Below are 21,057 nucleotides of genomic sequence, written 5' to 3'. Positions count from 1 at the left end.
GAATGTTGAGTGAAATGTAACGATGATTTAACATTGACACATGGAGTTTAATCTGTCATACATGTGACATTGCAGGCACATTGGGCCAAATGCCTCCCGCTTCCTGTGTGCAGGTTACATTGATATCCATGTAAGGACCGCCTTCGGTGGAAGGATTGTATTTTGATTTCCAAGCGCGGCTAAATATGACTGAGACTGACAGTGCTTTTTGTATACTGCTTAACAGTTGTAGAGACGATGGCAGGTGCTGCCTTTCACGCACGCAGGGTTAACCGACCTCGGACACCGTGCGATGCTAAAGCTGGCACTCGGGCATACAAGGGCAGCTCTAGTTTCTGTTAAACTGTTGTCGACGTGACCTTAACCGGGTTGTTTGCATTGTTTGCTTGGAGCTTTGTTTCCCTTTCAGGCCTCTGATGTGATTTATGTGTTGGGTGTATCGAAGTGGATTACTGTGAGAACAGACTATGCTCTCAGCTGCTGATTTGTCAATTCGCTAGTAATCCGGGATCACCCATGGACAAGACGATCACGTGGGTTATGTTTAGCGGTTTCGGGTTGTGAGGATTGATTATAGTGCGGTATAAGGGGGGCACTTGTAGTTTGACATGGCTATGGTCAGATAGTTGGTCAGTGAGACAGGCATAAACACATTCATTGTGGTACTGACCTTTTGATGGAATGTACAAAGTGAATTCCTTCGTCACATTGTGGTGACAAGTTGCTTTTGGAGGAATTCCTGTGCAGGCATGTCCTCATTGAGCAAATGCATAAATACGGCCTGCGCAACCCTCATCTAATTCATGCACACCTCATACGGGCGTGACGCCGCTAAGGCAGAGACCGAGCAGATGCTTTGCCTCTAAATAATTGTCTCATGTTCAACAAATGGGTATTGCAGGCTGTGCTGAGTTTAGTTTGGAAGGATTTGATCAAAATGCTGCGACCATTTTCTTTTTACTTTTCATCCGAAGGCATTTTATTTCATCATGCTTTTTGCATATTACACAGGAGTGATTGATGATAAGCATAATGGATATTTGTTGAAGTTATTGGGGGAAATGACATGGCTGTGTGTGTGTTGTTTATTCGGTATCTCCATAATTCAGAAGGTGGAACGGAGTCCTCCCAGGTATCCACCTTTGTTTTGGTGAAGGATCTCAAATCATGGGCCAAGTTGTGCTCAGTACGGGGAACCGAGGTTCGAATCCCATATACCACTTGTCCACTAATGTCCTTGTAATACATAAAAAGCTACACTGTTGTCCACCAATGTCTCTGTACTGAATATGAGATGTACAAGCTGTGCCATGAGCCTTAGATCATGTAAGCCGAAACAAAAACAAAAAAAGAGCAAAAATCTCTTTCTTTATGTGCGTCCTTGGTGGGGTTGGCAGGATGGTCTAGAGTCTAGACGTACATACACTCACCTCTGAGCTGTCTAGCATGTGTTTCTAAATCCCGACTCAGCTATAAACTGGACTTCTGCGACTCATTGAAATGGACAATCTGTCAACTTCCCGAACTGGATCTCAGTCAACGGTACATCATCTCTTCTGGATCAATCAATTCATCTGATCATATCATTTCCTTGTTAAAGTGGGCATCTCTCTGGCCATTCTCAGAGAGCCTCCTCTGCGTCGACGTGTCTGGCGTTTCATTCAGGCCGACTGGCACGGTCTTCAAGCAGCCATCAAACATCTGGACTGGTCTCCCACCTCTACTCTCTCCAACATCAACTCATCCTGGGAATTTTTTCCATGAAATCTGCTCTCATGCACAGATTTATCCCATCTCGTCTTCAGTTGTCATATCCTTCTTCCCGCACATGGTATGCTGAAGCCTGTGGTGAGGCAGTTGCCCTGAAACAACTTCCCTTTGCCTCCGCCTCCTGGAAGTCCAATCCAACTGAAAGCAATCTCATTTCCTTTCACCAAGCCCGGAACAAGTGTGCGTCTATCCTCAGGAGAGCCAGAAAACATCAGCTGTCCAACCTCAGGCTGAACTTTCAAACCTATCTCCTTTTTCAAAGACCTGGTGGTGCCTTGGAATGTCTGTCTCTGGTGTATGCCCCTTCTGCATCCCCTCCCTTACCTCAAATGGCTACACAGCTGACACTGCCTCGTGAAAAGGCTTAATGCCCCAACTCTATATTTCTTTTAAAATATTTTGTCCCAAACCCATCGCTCTCTTTACCCACCTTACCCAGTCATACGCAGCTGCTCCTGGACTCTGTGTTCTCTCCCGACAAGGTGGAGAAGTTATCAAACTTTGACTCTGATTCTGCAACGGACCAGACGGCATCAGCCCAAGGGTCCCAAAATCCTGCTCTGCCGCTCTATCTCACCCTCTCTCTGTTCTCTTCACCCTCTGCTTTGCTCAAGGTCATCTGCCAACTGCTTGGAAATCAGGCAACATTACCGCTTTACACAAAAAAGGTGCAAAAACAGATCCTTGCAACTATAGACCAATCAGCCTGCTCCCAATCATCAGCAAGGTCATGGAATCTATCATCGCTTCTGACATATATCATTGTTCTTCTCCAATGGATTGATCTCAGATTTCAGATCATCAAATTGGATTCAGACCAGGTCACTCTACCTTCGACCTGCTGCTTCTGCATTCCCAACAACGGATGGAGGTCCTCATTGCCAGACACGAGAGAGAGCCGTCTCCCTCAACATATCACGAGCTTTCATTATGGTCTGGCACTCCTCACTACTCACCAAACCCTCTTCTTATGACATTCAAGGCGATGGCAATATCCACTCATGGATCAAAGACTTCCTCTCCTGTCGAAGTCAACTCGTGGCTCTTGATGGAATCATCTCATCTCTTCCTGTCCAGGCTGTAGTTCCTCATGGCAGTGTTCTGGACCCTGTGCTTTTTCTAATCTTTATCAATGATCTCTCTGACTGCCTGGAAAATCCTTTCTTTTTTGCTGATGACTCCACCCACTGCTGCACCATCTCTCATCCCTCAGAGTGGCTGGCAGCATCCTCTTCACTCTCTGCAGACCTGGATAAAATTAAAAGTTGGTCAATACCTCAATTCAATTCATTCAATCCTGACAAATCTCACGCTCACTAGGTCTCTCTGAAAGCACCGTTTGGAAACCTTTCCCTCCAACCCACCAACCCCCCCCCCCCCCCTCCCCATCTACTGTCACTCAAGCTTATGGATCTCACTATCTGCCTTTCCGGGGAAAACCACATTTCCAAGCTAGCCTCCAAAGCCAGTCGCTGTCTGGGCATACTCCGTCGTACAAAGTCCTTACTTAGCACACCTGAGCTCTTAACCACCTGCAAAGCTTTCATCTGCAGCTCAATGGAATACTGCTCTCCCCTCTGGGCTGGTGCTCCTGCCTCACACCTAGCTCGGCTTCACGCTGTTGAAACCAAAGCTTTCATAATCATTGGAATCTCCCGTGATGAAGCTGATTGTGAGGGCCTTTCACTCACTCACCACAGGCAGGTTGGTGGTCTTTCTGTCTTCTACCGAATCATCTCCGACTTACCTCCCCCAGCTCTGTCTGTGCTCTGTTCCCCAAATATTCCTTCAGGAAGCACAAGATCTGCCTGCAACCCTCTTCTGGTGAAACTGCCAAAATCAAGACTCACTGCTCACCTTCACTCTTTCATTCCTTTTTTTGTCTGCCTCCGGACCAATCTCCCTCAATCTCTTGAATCCCACCCCTCCCTCCAGGTCTTCAAAACAGCTGTTCACCACCATCTTTTATCTTCCCCCATCCAAAACCTTGATCTTTTCTACCCCCGTTCATACACCCCAACCCACCTCCTTCAAATTCCCTGTTTTCTTTCCTGAAAGTTTCTGTGGTGTCCATCTTGTTTATCCCATGTATCCTACCCCAGCCCTCTCCCTTCCACAGATCTCCTGATGTCCCTGTCCCACACTTGTTGTGCTTCCCTCTCTCGCTCCCTCTTGTCTCCTGTTCCCCTTGTTATATGTTCTGTGTCTTCGCTCTTATACAAGCCTCGACAACGTATACAAAAAAAAAACTGTCATGATATTTCACAGGCAGGTTGATTCATCAATGTGTGTTTCGTTCCTCGGATGGATGTTAAACAGAGCATCCCGTCTGCCTGCCTGCATGAGTTGGTAGACGTTAAAGATCCCACGGTGTCCTTCATGAAGAGTAGGCAGGCAATCCCCGGCACACAAACAAATTACAAATCCCTGCCCTGACTTTCTGTGTCAGAGTGGCGATCCGTCCAGAATTGTAACCCTAGCCATAGAAACTGCTTTGTTAGCACCGGCACTCTGTAGAGCGCATGGGACATGATCTGATCTGTACTTGTTGACACCTGCATGATGGGCCTAATGATAAAAACATTGGATTGGCACTCCCAGAGTTTATTGGTTCAAACCTATCTAAAGCAGCATTTTTTTCCCCTTTGATATCAAAGCTTTTCGAAACCGAGCCAAATTCAGGAGAATGAACCAAATCCATAGTGACGTCACTCAGTATTTACATTGGGGTACAATTTGTAATGCAGACTTGTATTTCTGGTAAAAACAAAACAAAACAAAAAAACACAACTGTACCATTCTATGAACGTTTTAGTGCTATAAAGATATATGTCAACTGCTGTCATTACACAATGATAACTTTTGGTAATGTTGACTTAATGGTTTAGGTGGATGCCTCAGATCTTAGGATCTTGAGTTGGAGCCCCTGTCATGCCGTTAAATAACATCAGGTGGGTTGAATCAGCATGTCATTCTTCTGAGGTCGGTAAAATGAGTACCAGCCTAATGGTAATGGTGCACTGCATCTGTGACACAGCCACACTGCCAACAATGATGCAACCAGCAGCCATAGGCTGCATACGAAATAATAAACTTAGGGGCAATACCCCTGGCGCTCACCTGGTAGAATAAACAGTATACTGCACTGACTGAAGGTATTTTAAACCAATTTAAATGGTTGCAAGAAGACATGGCAGCATGTAGAATCATACTAACACAATCATAAGACTTTAAACAAACAAACAATGAGGGCAATAAGGATAAACAAACAAACAATGAGGGCAATGAGGATAAACAAACAAACAATGAGGGCTTCCCCAAGGTAGTGTTCTGGGCCCTGTGCGTTTTCTGGTCTTCATCAATGATCTCTCTGACTCTCTGGAAAATCCTCTATCTCTTTGCCGCTGACTCCACTCTCTGCCGCTCTATTCCTCATCCCTCAGATCGGCAGTCTGCAGCCTCCTCACTCTCTGCAGAACTGGACAAAATCACAGACTGGGCAAACAAGTGGAACATGTCTTTCAATCCTGACAAATCTCACACTCTCACTATGTCTCTCTGAAAAGACCGACTGGAAAACCCTCCCATCTACTTTCTCAACACCTCTCCAATAAGTTCTGTCACACAAGCTTTTGGGTCTCACTATCTGCCATTATATTTCCTGGGAAAACCACATTTCCAAGCTGGCCTCCAAAGCCAGTCGCCGACTGGGCATCCTCCGTCGTGCAAAGTCCTTCCTTGGCACACTGAGCTCCTCACCACATACAAGGCTTTCATTCGCAGCTCAATGGAATACTGCTCTCCCCTCTGGGCCGGTGCTCCTGCCTCACACCTAGCTCGGCTGCACGCTGTTGAAACAAAAGCTTTCAGAATCATTGGAATCTCCCACGATGAAGCTGATTGTGAGGGCCTTTCACTCACTCACCGCAGGCAGGTTGGTGGTCTTTCTGTCTTCCACCGACTTCTCTCCGGCCTTGCTTCCCCAGCTCTCTCTGGGCTCTGTCCCCCAAATATTCCTACAGGTCGCACAAGATCTGCCAGCAGATCCCGATGTCCCTGCTCTCTGCTGTTGTACTTGTGTGCTTCCTCTCTCTCCCCAACTTGTCTCCCACTCCCTTTATTGTATGTTTTGTGGGTTTGTTTGATTTTTTTTGTGATTAATGTCAGCTCTTCCACGAGCCTTGATCTTGTTTAAAAATAATAATAATAATATTTGGGCCCGCCCCCCACCCCGTCCGTCTACCTCCTCAGACCCCAAATTTAGTCAGGTTCACTATGTCAATAAATTATATTTCGTTCAAAATCATGGTAGATTAGCAAACCTATACATTTTTGGAAAGGTTACAGCATAAGGAAACTAAAAATCAATGTTTACATTTGGAGAGATACCTGTATGGCGGCCATTTTGGATTTTCAAAATGGCCACTGTAAAATACATATTTTGTTCTATTTCTGCCTCTAATTACCCTAAAAACTTTTAAAAATATACTAAACCTATATTTTCAGGGACAAGGAATCCAATGAAAGTATCAAATTAGTGCTATGGGGAATGGTAAGACACGAATCAAAGGTTTTGAATTGCAAAATACTGTCTTTATATTCGCGATAAGTTGCATAATCAAATACATGTTATCATTTTGTACAGGCAGTTAATAACATCCAAATGTGTCACAATAATTCATATCACCAAACATACACAGGCAGTCAGCAAAATCATATATACACATGCAGTCAGTATAACTTCACATCTACACAGGCAGTCAATGACAAAATATACACAGGCAGTCAATGGCATCAAACATACACGATTACAGAATATGCCATTTAGAGTTCGTCATCACTGTCCTGTGTGTCGTATCCGACAATATAGTCCGCATCGTTTTCACAGTCCGTTCCACACAAGCAAAGGTCGGTCAAATTGATTGGCAAATCGAATTGGTCGAATGGTCGATCGAATCGAATTCGATGAATCGAATCGAATCGAATCGATCGAATTGGTCGAATGGTCGATCGAAGCGATTGGTCGAATGGTCGAATTGGTCGAATGGAATTGGTCGATTGGTCGAATTGGTCGAATCGAATTGGTCGGAATTGGCAAATGTAAACATTGATTTTCAGATTTTCCATGTAATAACGTTTCCAAAAATGTATAGGTTTGCTAATCTACCATGATTTTGAACGAAAAAACATAGTGAACCTGACTAATTTTCTAATGCCTTGAACAAACATTGGTAAATCAAGGGTGATGAAGGTTGTGGTGAAGTTTCATACAAATTATATGTGTAGTTTCTGAGAAGGCAACAATTGTGGGGGGCAACCCTCCGTAGACCCCGAAAGGGTCAGATTTTTTTTAATGCCATGAACAAACTTTGGTACATCACGAGTGGTGAAGGTTGTGGTCAACTTTCATTAAAATTGCGTGTGTTGTTTCTGAGAAGAAACCAAATACCTATTTTAGGGGGGCACCCCCCCCCCCCCATAGACCCCTAAAGGGGCAGATTTATTTATTGGCATGAACAAACTTTAGTACATCACGGGTGGTGAAGGTTGTGGTCAACTTTCATTGAGATTGCGTGTGTAGTTTCTGAGAAGAAAGCAAATACCTATTTTGGGGGGCAACCTGAATGCCTCAACTCTGTGTTTGCCTCTAAATCTTGTGTCCCAAACCCATCCCTCTCTGTACCCACCGTACCCAGTCGTACCCAGCTGCTCCTGGACACTGTGTCCTTTTCTCCTGACAAGGTGGAAAAGTTTCTGTCAACCCTCGACTCTGATTCTGCAACTGGTCCTGACGGCATCAGCCCACGGGTCCTAAAATCATGTTCTTCTGCTCTTTCACTCCCTCTTTCTGTTCTCTTCACCCTCTCTTTTGCTCAAGGTCATCTGCCATCTGCTTGGAAATCAGCCAACATCACCGCTTTGCACAAAAAAGGTGCAAAAACAGAAGCAGCATGTCCAGAGTAGAGTGACCAGGTCTGAAACCAAATTGATGATCAGAGATCCCAGCAACTACAGACCAATCAGCCTTCTCCCAATTATCAGCAAAGTCATGGAATCCATCATTGCTTCAGATATGAAATCTTTCCTCTTCTCCAATGGCTTGATCTCTGATCATCAATTTGGTTTCAGACCTGGTCACTCTACTCTGGACATGCTGCTTCTGCTTTCTCAACAATGGATGGAGGTCCTCAACACCAAACAGGAAATTAGAGCTGTCTCCCTTGACATTTCACGTGCCTTCGATACGGTCTGGCACCCTGCTCTGCTCACCAAACTCTCCTCCTTTGGTATCCATGGAAATCTCCACGCATGGCTGGCGGACTTCCTCTCTGGTCGTAGTCAACGTGTGGCCCTGAATGGGTTTCTCTCATCTCCTCTTCCTGTTCAGGCTGGAGTTCCCCAAGGTAGTGTTCTTCTGGGCCCTGTGCTTTTTCTGGTCTTCATCAATGATCTCTCTGACTCTCTTGAAAATCCTCTCTATCTCTTTGCTGACGACTCTACTCTCTGTCGCTCCATTCCTCATCCCGCAGATCGGCAGTCTGCAGCCTCCTCACTCTCTGCAGACCTGGACAAAATCACAGACTGGGCAAACAAATGGAACATGTCTTTCAATCCTGATAAATCTCACACTCTTACGATGTCTCTCCGAAAAGACCGACTGGAAAACCCTCCCATCCACTTTCTGAATAATCCTCTCCAAGAAGTTCTGTCACTCAAGCTTTTGGGTCTCACTATTTGCCATGATCTTTCCTGGGAAAACCACATTTCAAATCTGGCCTCCAAAGCCAGTCGCCGACTGGGCATCCTCCGTCGTGCGAAGTCCTTCCTTGGCACACCTGAGCTCCTCACCACATACAAGGCTTTCATCCGCAGCTCTATGGAATACTGCTCTCCCCTCTGGTCTGGTGCTCCTGCCTCACACCTAGCCCGTCTTCACGCTGTTGAAACCAAAGCGTTCAGAATCATTGGAATCTCCCGCGATGAAGCTAACTCCAAGGGCCTTTCACTCACTCACCGCAGGCAGGTTGGTGTCTTTCCGTCTTCTACCGACTCCTCTCTGGCCTTGCCCCCCCAGCCCTCTCTGGGCTCTGTCCCCCAAATATTCCTACAGGTCGCACAAGATCTGCCTGCAACCCTCTTATGGTTAAACTGCCAAAATCAAGACTTTCTGCTCACCTTCACTCCTTCATTCCTCTTTTCTCCCGCCTCTGGAACAAACTCCCTCACTCTCTTCAATCCCACTGCACCCTCCAGGTCTTTAAAACAGCTGTTCACCACCATCTCTTATCCTCCCCCATCCAAAACCTTGATCTTTTCTACCCCCGCTAATTTCGGTCCCCTTGTGTTTTATACCTCTCCCCCCCACCCTCCCCCTCCCACGCCTCCTGCCCCCAAGCCCTCTCCCTCCCACACTTCTCCCTGCTCTCAAATGTTGTGGTTGTGTGCTTCCCCTTCTCTCCCCATCTTGTCTTCCGCTCCCTCTTTTTGTGTGTTTTGTTTGTCTGGTTGATTTGTTTGTGAAATAAATGTTAGCTCTTTCACGAGCCTCGATTCAGTATACAAAAAAAACAAAAAAAACCCCCCCCATAGACCCCGAAAGGGGCAGATTTTTTTAATGCCGTGAACAAACTTCGGTACATCACGGGTGATGAAGGTTGTGGTAAAGTTGAATCGAAAGTGTTTGTAGTTTCAGAGGAAAAAGCCAATTCCTATTTTGTGGGGTCAAACCTGGATCCACTTTGAACCCGGTAAACCCCCCTAGACCCCGATTATTTTTTTTTATGCCGTGAACAAACTTTAGTCATAACACAACAAATATCATTTGTGCCAAGTTTGGTCACAATCCCTTCAGCGGTTTCTGAGAAGAATTTGCAAGTGTTTACGGATGGACTGACGGACAACGCGCCGTCGCATAAGCTCCCCTGAACTTCGTTCCAGGTGAGCTAATAAGAACGAGTACAAGGTGTGCCATGTTAAAATAAACTGATTCTGGCTCTATCCGACAATTTCTTGGACTATTACTCCGTGAAGTTATCCGATGTTATGTTATTTGCTTGGCATAATTAGGTCTAGGGGCCATTACCAATCCAAGTTATCAGATTGTCAGTAAAACCCAGCTGACTCACTAATTGCCCTTCGTGGATTGGGTAATATGGCTGGTCCGGCCTACATGTGATGCCAGTCCTAACATTGATCGACTGTTAATGTCCATGTGGGGCAGCATTGGATGGATATCAAAATGCTGCGTATGAAAGGCAGTGCAAATCAAAACCCTAACTGAATGAAAAGAAGAAAAATGGCCCTTTTGTTTTCACCATTTTTCAGAATTGTACTCTAAAATCACTATCTCATATCGTTCCTTTCCATTTTGTATCCAGGATCGATTAATGGTGGAATAAAGGACAGCACTGAAGGCTGCCATCATTAACGGTGGCACGCTGTTTGTCACCCCGTTTGCTTCCAGCCATGCAGTCACATCAGCAGCACTTGTGAAATCCGTGCTCTGAGCGAGCTTGCTAAACCTGTCACATGTTAAATCCATCACAATAAACTGGGTCAGCCTCGAGATGCCGATGTGCAATCGGCATCGCTGTGTCTGGCACTGCAGTAGTACGTGTGGTTATTTCGTTGTTGAAGTAGGAGGTAAAGACTGGGGTGGTGGGAATGGTGCCAACCTTTGGCGTAGATGGCAGAGAGCGTTACAACTGCTACAGAGTTTCTCTTGTGCATGAAAAATTGAATTGTGAATATTTTTTTTCCCAGATGATGCATTTGATCATGGAACGCGGCTTTATAGGAGGCTGGCACTTTATTTGGCAAACCTGCATTTAACCGAGACTCGGATGTTTATGAACGGAGTCTGCTGGCTGGGGCATTGCACCAGCATGCATTGGACTACTTTCAAAAGCAACAGAGACATTACATCCTCGAGCAATTGCCAGTGAGGGCTGCTTGCGACATGCATTTTTGGAAATATTTCTGGAAAAAAACAAGCAATACATGTGAGTTATTGCGACTACTGTGCACGCAAATATAGAACTAATGTTGCTGCGAAGGCTGGTGTCAAACAACCTCAGCTGGTAAGTCATCAGCATTTCGCATGCACCCTGCAGCTGCTGGTTGCATCATTGCTGGGAGCGCAGCTGTGCTGCTGACGTGGTGCCCCCTGTTTCCAGTAAGCTGGTACTCATTTTGCCGACCTTGGAAAGATGACAGGCTGTGTCAACCCACCTGGTGTTATTTAACGGAACAACAAGGGCTCAAACTCAAGACCTTGAGATCTTAAGGCAGCCAGCCACCTTAACCGTTAAGCCAAAACCAGGCTTAGTGGACAGGTAGCCCAATGAATGGAATCGACACCATGGGAGGCAAAGAGAAGCTGACGTTTCTGCCACTTAACCCTTCATCTGAGCAAAAGTGTGATGCAGGTTTCGCTGTCTGAAACAGATTACGTTAAGGTAGTACGTTTGTGATGGCTAAACGGGCCGGCAGAAAGTTTACAGGTATGCAAACTCACCTATTATGACCTGTCTCGGGTTTGAATCGACCCAGCTATAAACTGTCATCATTGTGTTTCGCAGGCGCCGTCCCTTGGATGGACATTAACCTGGGCGTCCCATCTGCTAGCATTACTTGGTGGTTGCTAAATATCCCAAGGTGTCTTTCTCAGAGTCGGTGTGTTATATTCCTGCCCTGACGGACTGCCCAGGGAGGCAAATTGGCAAACCACCAACCATAACCCTAACTCTAACCCACAATATGGCCACTCTGACACGTAACCATGACACAAATATCAGTGTTATTCCAATCGGTGATGAATGCAGCCATCACTCCTGAGCCACCATACCGGCAGGTTTGAGGATGACTCGATATTTTCATGTCCTCCTCACCACTTCCCTGTCATTCCAGGACTTCGGAATGATGAAGGAATAGGTCAGCTAGGATACTGGCATGATGACTTGATTTAGGTGAGAACGGAATGTGCTGATGCAGTCCTACTCTCGTTTCTTATTGCACACATAGCCTCTGCAAGTGCAGTAAACTACAACGTACAGGTAGTGGACAAAAAAAAAAAGGAATCACCAATGTAAGTCACTTAATAGGGCATTGGGCCACCACGTGCGGCCTGTACGCGCCATGTCATGGAGTCCACCAACGTCTGGAATTTTGCAGGAGGGATGCGGCACAAATCTTTCATGAAAAAAACAATCAACTCACACCTGTTTGATGGAGGTGGAAAACGCTATCTCAGACGTCATTCCAGAATATCCCATAAATGCTCGATTGGGTTCAGAACTGGTGACTGAGAAGGCCATGCCATATGGATAATATCACTGTCATGCTCATCAAACCATTGGGCGACCAAATGTGTTCTGTGGATGGGGATATTGGGGGGATCTCCTCTTGCAGCAATGCTAGCCATAATTATAGGCAACCAGGCCTGTGCAGCATTTTTATACATGACCCTAAGCATGCTGGGATGTTATTTGCTTAATTAACACATGGGCCACACCTGTTTGGAATGGGTGTTGACTCAGTTTAGTCAGATGAGTTGAATCTATATTTTTATTTTCTTTCCACCAATTAGCGTGTCCAGGCACCCTCCTAACCGATTAGACACAACCAGGTTGTGGTTTCTGGTAGGGCCGGGACATTCAGGGTGACATAAATTTTATGCAGATCACTGAAACCGTTAACCTGAGATACACTCCCAGACTTGTATTGAACCTTCACCATGTTTCACTGCAGATGCTGTACCTTGGTAACGACGCCTTTCCCCTCCCTCTGCAGAACGGATTGTTTCCGAACAGTTTGAACCTGACTTTAAAGAGCACACATCTTTAGTCTCGCTTATCTCGCCATTTTCAACTCGCTTGTTTTTTCTCAGCAGCAACTTTCAAAAAGTGACATGTCTATTGACACAATGTCGTGCCTATCTTGATATACTTAGGTTAACATTTACTCTATGTATAACAAGATCATTGGTAAGATCTGCACTGATCATTGTTAATAAGAGAAAGAACATGCCCTGATCACTTTTCCGAATTTTAGCTTTCTGTCTCCAGTTTTTAAACTACTTTTTCATGCATGTTCTATATTAATCTATAATCTTGAAAATATCTAATGTAATGTTTAACTCAACTGGACTATGTCCAGCTGAGTTTTTGTCGACACCCAGTGTCCGTCATCTGTCTGTCGTCTGTAAACAATTCGACGTCTACGCTCTAAAAGTCACAAATATTGATTAAATTTGATGAAACTTGTTATGCAGCATCTTTAAGACATAGACTAATTTGGGATTGCATTTGGGCGTTGCACGCCCAAAAATTGGCGTGGCACGGCGGCCATATTGAAAATCTATTTCTGTCAATCTGGTACTTCCTAATGTAGCTAGAAGGCTGAAACGTGGTGTGTAGACAGTATGTAACAAACCTCAACACATATATTACGGGTGTTGACGATGTCTGAAAAATGACCTCGTCGTGACCTATGACATGACTTGACCCATAAACATCAGTTTGGACGACGTCCAAGCTCTAAAAGTCACAAATACTGATCAAATTTGATGAAACTTGTGCCTTTTGCCACTTAAAGATATTTGAAAATTTTCATTTTTCTGGTTGCCATGCAAACAAGTTGGACATAGTGCATTTTGTTATACATTCCGTTTCCGGAGCAGAACTCAAAAACCGTTCAATATATCTTAACCTAACTTTGTACACATATTAGTTAGGTGCTGACCTGGTGCCTTTTGCCACCTAGAGATTTTAAAGAAAATTTATTTTTCTGCTTTCCATGGAGACAAGTTGGACTCTTTAGCACATATAAACTATATAGTTTGTGGTTCTATTATGCATATTCTAACCATATTGATATAGACCAGTTGAGTTCAGGTTCCCTGGAACCTCTAGTTCGTTGACACTTGGGACCCATTACTGGATTTGCACTATCCTAATGAGCATAGTATACTTGCATAGGCCTTATGCTGGTTGCTATGGCACTTTCTCATTGGTTGCGTGATAGTTTACACCCTGATTATTTATCAACATGTGACTTCTCTCTGGTGCAGTTCATTTTCATATATGGTAATACATAATTTGCACCGAAAATAAGTACTTCCCAGTTCCTCTGCCCGCTACCATTCTACCACGCATGCATCCCGCTCCAAAATGTTTGCACCGAACACAGTGTCGCTTTCGGCGGACGAGTGAAGCAAGAGACAGACGAAGCTGATTTAATTTTGCAATTGACCACATGCATTTGTGGGTGAGGTTGAATGAACAACTTGCATTGCAATTCCGGCAGGTCGAGCTAATACAGAGTCCAAATGGTCAACATATTTGTACTGTATTGCTTGTATTGCTTTACTTATAGCAGTTTTATTTCAACTGCTTGTATATCCAATTCAAGTTGATTTTTCTCTCTGTTGTCGAGCACTTCATCTCAATCTCCCCCATAATTTTCCTGTAAATTTTCCCACTTATTGTGAATTTAGCCTGAGTGTTCTTGTCAGTCCAAACTGCCAGCAATTCCTACACATCTTTATCCAGCGAGGCTACGATCTTTCACAAACCTGCTATTTATTACTCTCAACAAAGGCAGGATGCACCCAGCAAGTGATGATATCAATAACACATTTCCGATCGTTAAAAGTCGGACCAAATTTGCATCGTTATCCTTCCCCCTCCAGCCCTTCATCGCCTCCCATTCCCCCACCAATGTGACTTTTTTTTTTTTTTCTTGCCATCAGTCATCCAAAGAAAAATTATTCATTTATTCATTCATGTCCAACACTTCCATTTGGGGAACTAATTTGGAATGTGAAAGACACCATATGATCTTTAAAGCCGCTGCACACTCGCCGACTTTCGCTGATGTGATGCAACAAGACCATCGGCAATAAATCTTGTACAATGTAGTTGTGCCGTAGACTGCCACACACAACGTGACTGTCGATGGCACTGTTGTCAGAAGACAAAATGGCTAATAAAATAAGAATTCCCTTTTTAAGCTATTTTCCCTGCTAAAGTGGTGGTTAGCCTTGTGGGCCCCATGACAATCATCATGGTTTCCTTTTTGAGGCAATGTTTTTATGGCCGGATGCCGTTCCCGACGCCAACCCTTTAGTCACCTCTTACGACACGCAGGGATACGGTGTACCTATTCTAAGCCGGGGCAGACACCGGCACATTCATCCCAGCAAGCTGGTACTCAATTTGCCGACCTCGGAAGGATGACTGGCTGAGTCAACCCCCCTAGCGTTAATTCAACGATCGACCGGGATTCAAACTCAGGATCCTAGGATCCCAAGCCAGCACCCTAACCCCTCAGCCAACACCAGGCTAGAAAACAAAATGGCTATGACGAATAAATGCAGGGAGAGGATGAGAAGGGTGAAAGATCTGAACAATGCTGCTTTGGCACTAGTGCTGGTACGTCAATGACGTCGTGCCAGGTGAAAGGAGCGGCTGGGGGTAAAGCCAAGGGTAGAGAGAAGGCCGGCTCAGGGAGCGTTCAACAACTTGATTGTGGAATTTGCTGCAGAAGATGGGTGCTCTTATGCTAACTTCCATAGGATACATCTGATGCTCTAGTAATGAGCTAGTGGAGCGTGTCAGCCTGTGGATAGCGAGAAGAAACATGGCAATCAGGAGCGCCATCTAAGCTGCAGAGGGAGTCACAATAACGTTGCCTTTTGTTGGGCATTCTGCTTTGAATATGACTTACTGCAATAGTCATACAGCCTGGCATGATCCCACCACAAATCTACCTGCTGGGCCTCTTTCTCTTCTGTCCAAAAATCTGCCATATTGACGTTATGGCCGGAAGTCACTGGAAGCTGAAATTGAATTGGCCAATACAACGTGCCACGTCCGCGATTGCCATAGATTACCGCACATTTCATGCCGATGCACGACTGTTACCGACAATCTTCATAAAAGTTGAACACATTCAATGACGATCCCCAACGTGCCTGAACACCTTAACGACGATGGTCGTCAACAGCCGCACATTACAAGATTGTCAAAGACTTTAACAGATGAAACTGTCGCAGATGGACTTGTTACGTTGTGTCGGCCTGTGGTGCAGCAGGCTTAAGTTTCCCAGCTACTGGTGCTGGCAAATGTATCCTTGGCTTAAGGTTCCATCTATAGGACTGCACACCAATTGAACCTACCTCTGAAACGTTAGGGTATCGTCGGGCTGGGGGGGGGGGGGGGGGAATAATTATGAAGTTTTCTTTGAACGGCATGCGTCAAGAAAACTTAAGGTCACTTTGGAGTGTTGATATGTATCCCATTGCAAGTCATTTATTGATTGGAGTAATATTCGATAACATCATGTTCATCTCATATTCAAGTTTGAAAACTTATGATCGCTGGGAAAACTACAAGTCTTCAACTTTCATGCACATAACATGATAACTCTCGTGTACGCAAGTGGCCACTGAATGCTGGAGTGATTTAGCCTTCCCCTATCACTTCCACTGGCAACGGGACCGGAAATCCGGAAATCATTTGACAGTTCAAGAAAAATGTTTCTTTTGGTGTCCTCGCTTATAGCAGGTAATGGAAATAATCTATAATGCATAGAAACCCTTTAAGAGTCCTTTGGCATAATTGCTATCGTTCATTTTGGTGCATCTCCAGGCTTCTTGCTTCCAGGGATGCATCCTGGTTAATTTCGAAGTGCTTTTGTAAACATCAAAGCATTGGTGACCTTTTTCCTTCAGTTCCAGCTCTGCATCTGCAATTGTGCCCAAAACGCACATTTAACTCTTTCAGTTTTGTTTAATTTGATGGCTTAAGCCAATTTGGCAAACTCTCGTAAGCTTTGTAATGCCCAGGTGACATTGATGTACGAAGCGATGCGGCCTCTAAATAGGCCTTGGTGGTTTTGTGTTGTGAAGATTGCTGTTTCTGCTCTTGGAAAGGGTAACAATTAGAGCAACACTTTTTTTTATTGAGTGTGCCTTCTTGCCTTGCAATGGGTTGAGGATTTTAATAGGCATTTACTCTTGTGATGCCAATGTAATAGCAGTTGCTCCTTTTTCTTTTTTAAGGTGAGAGCGTTGTGGCTTTACATGTTAGTGACTATTCCTGGCAATGAAAATACAAAGTGCAACGAGCTCCCTTGCCGCACCAACCATGTGCAATTTCCTGTAATCTTCGTCTGTCCCTTTATCATTTTATCAATGCCGACGATTTTGATCCTATTGATTAATGTTCCACCAAGCATTGCTCAGCAGTGCACATTAGCAGCTTATTACTAGCAATTAAACCGACTCATGGATTTGTCAAATCCACACAATTTCCCAAGCTGGGGCTTCAGTTTGGGAAATTGCAGGTTTTCTGGTTTAAATTTAAGTTACTTTTTATCCCTGACTTTTTTTATTTATTTATTTATCCCAGAGCCACTTTGTCATGGTATGTGTGGTATGGCTGTTGCCTTTTGCTTTCCTCCTTTAACCAAGATGACTCGTCATAAACCAAAGGAAATGCAATGATGCTGGCTCCTGCTGTGGCGAACTCTGGCGATGCCCATTAATGCCAAGGTTCAGTTGCTTTCCTCTTGCACAATGCTCACACTCCCACCAAGCAAAGCCGCTTCCCTCCTGTCCCCGATCGATCTCCTAGCAGGCTGTCATTATGGCACACGGCCGTTTGGATGCGACGTTGCCATAACCATGGGGGCCAAAAGGCTCAGCGCTGCTGCTGAGTTTATGGAGTCTCCCTTGCTGCTTGATCCTTCACTTGCATTGTCATTCACTGTGGCTATTTCATGAAGCGAGACTATTCTGTGTGGAACTATAAAGGCACAGTTGGGGTGATTGCTAACATGTGCGGTACTATTGTGGAACCTGTTTGTGGGGCATGTTTAGGTCTCTTTCATCGATTTATTTAGTAGTCTTTGGTTGTTTTTCCTCATCCTTCTTTTATAGGCTGAAAATGAGCAAAGGAGAAACCGTCTGATGTGTGATATGGCTCAGCTCCGGTTGCAGGTAAATGCCTTTTGGGATTTTTATATTTATTTTTAATGAGCGAGCCATGTCTGCTGTGAAAACATGAAATGCTCATATTCTTCAAGTACCTGTGAATTTTTCGAATGATTGTGTTTGTGGAAATTACAAATTAATTTTTCTTTTCATTTTTCAAAAAACAATGGTGGTAGATTATACCTGAATACTTAGTTACCTCTGCCACTAAAGGTGGACTGAGGTTATGTTTACACCTGTCTGTCTGCTTGTTACCCTCGCCAGAGTGAGCCGGGTGCTGGCTTACATGTGCAGCAGTTATCGTGATAATTAATTTCCATTATCGTTATCGCGATAGCAACTGGAAAGCATGATTATCATCCCATCGCGATTATCGCCCAGCACTAATACAAACACATTTCTTTAAATCAGCTAGTGTATAAAATAAGGAAAAAGTTGTACAATACTCCCCACTGCTCGAGGCATGCATGCTTCATGCAGTTCTAGTTAAGTGTTACCACTTGTATTTTGCAAGTTCAATGAAAATGTTTGTGTTTGACAGTAACGCACATTTCTTTGGTCTTATCGAAAGTTTTTAACTCCTCCATGATGAATCTGTACTATTCCATGTTCTGCTTGAGCAGGCCGAAGTGTGCCAGCTGGAGGGGAGTTTGCAGCAGCCAAGAGCCCAAGCAGTACTTTCACCGTACCTAATGGCAGACCCAGAGGCACTGAGCCTGGAACTGCCGGCGGTACGGCAGCTTGCTTGCAGTGGAAGATTCATCTTGCTTGTCCCACGTACCGGTAAGGGCAGCGGCAGACCACCCAACAAGTGGTATCGTGTTTGCATACCGAGTAAGGGAACACCGTGGAATTTGGCTAACGCTATTATTTTACCCTTACTTGGAAGGCAACGCATTTTAGACTCACCATGTGCTGTCAACATCTTTTGAAGCTTGTTAAGCTTCTTCTTTAAATGCCTGCCGACACCCTAATGTCATATTACCTCTAATACAAACGTTTTATCTTGAGGAACTGAAGAAAGCTCGTTTTATCTGCTCACAAGAGTCTTGAGTGTTGCAGGTGGATCTATCAAAAATGCAAATTCGATTGCAATCTAGATAGGGGTCAAATGGTTTCAGTGCCAGCAACCCCAGGAAGACATCTGATCCACAGTGTAATTGCCACATGTCCGTTCAATGTGCTACGTTTTAAATATTAATCGCTGGTCAGAACATTCCTTTGATTTGTCTCCACTGATTAAGGTTAATCTCTGAGACTCCTTTTGCCTGAGTTGATACGTGTCGACGATTGACTGTCAATTTGTCATCAGTTAGTCAAAGTGAGCAGTTTGTTTGGGCTCTGCTGTGGTACATGTTTTATGGCATTTTTGTCTTTGATGGTAACCTCTGGTGCACACTCTAGAGTCTAGACTCTAGATGCTACTGGTTTGCTCTAAGTGTTATAACGATATTAGTCCTTCACAGGTGTTAATGGTCAGCTCAGTCTTCAAAACTGCTGTCAGGCATGATCATGCTTGTACAACAACTGCTGCCACCATCAGAAATATCCTCAGCCCATGTTTTGGTACATGATCCTGTGTTATCTCCAACGAGCAATGGTACCCGCCCTATGGGCGGGGCTTCAATTAGGAGGCCCAAATAAAAAGCAAAATATCAGAAATTGCAGGATTTTTATTTTATTTTAAACGATTTATATAAACATCCGTTAAATCATATCACACGCAAATCATCAAAATCTAAACAGTATTTGTAGAATTTCAATAAAAGCCACATCACTATTCATATCGGTAAATATTATTCCATCGTGCTTGGAAAAATTGGAGAATTGGGGAAAAATTTTGGAAAAACAATATAGTGTGGCGGTTACCTTATGTGCAGGTAACCGCATGTGGCGGTTACCTTATTAGTCTAGTAGGAAGACTAGGTCCCCCTGCACCCCCCGGAGATATACTTCTAATCAGTGTTTCTAGATTGGAAAAAATGTGTAGAAAATGACTAGCTATGGCCCCAAGCTGAAAAAATGTCCCACATACCATTTTTATGCAAATTACTGCTGCAAATTTTATGCAAAATTATGCAAATTTTATGCAAATTTTTGATGAGGAGTAGAGTTGAGGGGTCTTTGAGGGCTTCATCGAGGTGCTCTCGGTTGCAAGACTGGGTCATTCTGAGAAGCACAGCAGGGTCAGAGATCATGATGTTCTCCTCCTCAGTGAATCTCTCCATCAACAGCCTCTCCATTGCCTCACACACTGTTTTGAGGCAAAAGAGGGACTTTGCGTAGGCCTTTCCACTGAGAACACCTTTGAGAGATCCACTTGTTACTAGTTGTGCCTCAAAGAGAATCTCTGCATATCCAGAACCACGCATCTTGTGTCCAGTGAGCATCCCGATGTAGTTCATGGATGTGTGGAAGGGTCCAATCGTTACTACATGACTAGCAAATTCATTTGGCCAGCGCCAGATGATGGGAAGGGCTTTCATGCAGACACCCAGATCAAATGTATTCAGGACCCATCTCTGACCCACCTCAGCAGTTGCTGCCTCGGAACGCTTCAGTAGCTCACGAACAACTGCGTTGTCTGTGATCGGTTGGTGGATAGGCGTGCAGTAGTCGACTGTTGATTTGCTGGGTGGGGGAGAACCAGTTGCAGAGGTGAAACCCCCTAGCCCAGGCACAGGCTGCAGGCCATTGCCATGCCATGCAGGCACCAGGCACAGACCGATCACAGACAACGCAGTTGTTCGTGAGCTACTGAAGCGTTCCGAGGCAGCAACTGCTGAGGTGGGTCAGAGATGGGTCCTGAATACATTTGATCTGGGTGTCTGCATGAAAGCCCTTCCCATCATCTGGCGCTGGCCAAATGAATTTGCTAGTCATGTAGTAACGATTGGACCCTTCCACACATCCATGAACTACATCGGGATGCTCACTGGACACAAGATGCGTGGTTCTGGATATGCAGAGATTCTCTTTGAGGCACAACTAGTAACAAGTGGATCTCTCAAAGGTGTTCTCAGTGGAAAGGCCTACGCAAAGTCCCTCTTTTGCCTCAAAACAGTGTGTGAGGCAATGGAGAGGCTGTTGATGGAGAGATTCACTGAGGAGGAGAACATCATGATCTCTGACCCTGCTGTGCTTCTCAGAATGACCCAGTCTTGCAACCGAGAGCACCTCGATGAAGCCCTCAAAGACCCCTCAACTCTACTCCTCATCAAAAATTTGCATAAAATTTGCATAATTTTGCATAAAATTTGCAGCAGTAATTTGCATAAAAATGGTATGTG

The 21,057-nt window shown here is 44.7% G+C and overlaps 1 protein-coding gene across 1 annotated transcript in view; it reads left to right on the top strand.

Moving 5' to 3' along the window:
- The window catches only part of SMG5 (SMG5 nonsense mediated mRNA decay factor), a 290,371-nt gene that overhangs the window by 133,116 nt on the left and 136,198 nt on the right, over positions 1-21,057 (top strand). Inside the window, exons 18-19 of the mRNA XM_068106896.2 lie at positions 17,714-17,773; positions 18,391-18,550. Coding sequence (XP_067962997.2) covers positions 17,714-17,773; positions 18,391-18,550 — 220 coding nt within the window. The remainder of the gene's footprint in view (positions 1-17,713; positions 17,774-18,390; positions 18,551-21,057) is intronic.

Source organism: Myxine glutinosa, chromosome 2 (genome assembly GCF_964187855.1).
Source record: "Myxine glutinosa chromosome 2, kmMyxGlut1.1, whole genome shotgun sequence".
Lineage (NCBI taxonomy): Eukaryota > Metazoa > Chordata > Myxini > Myxiniformes > Myxinidae > Myxine > Myxine glutinosa.
The sequence above is the reverse complement of the archived record's forward strand: the minus strand, read 5'-3'. Positions and strand labels throughout refer to the sequence as shown.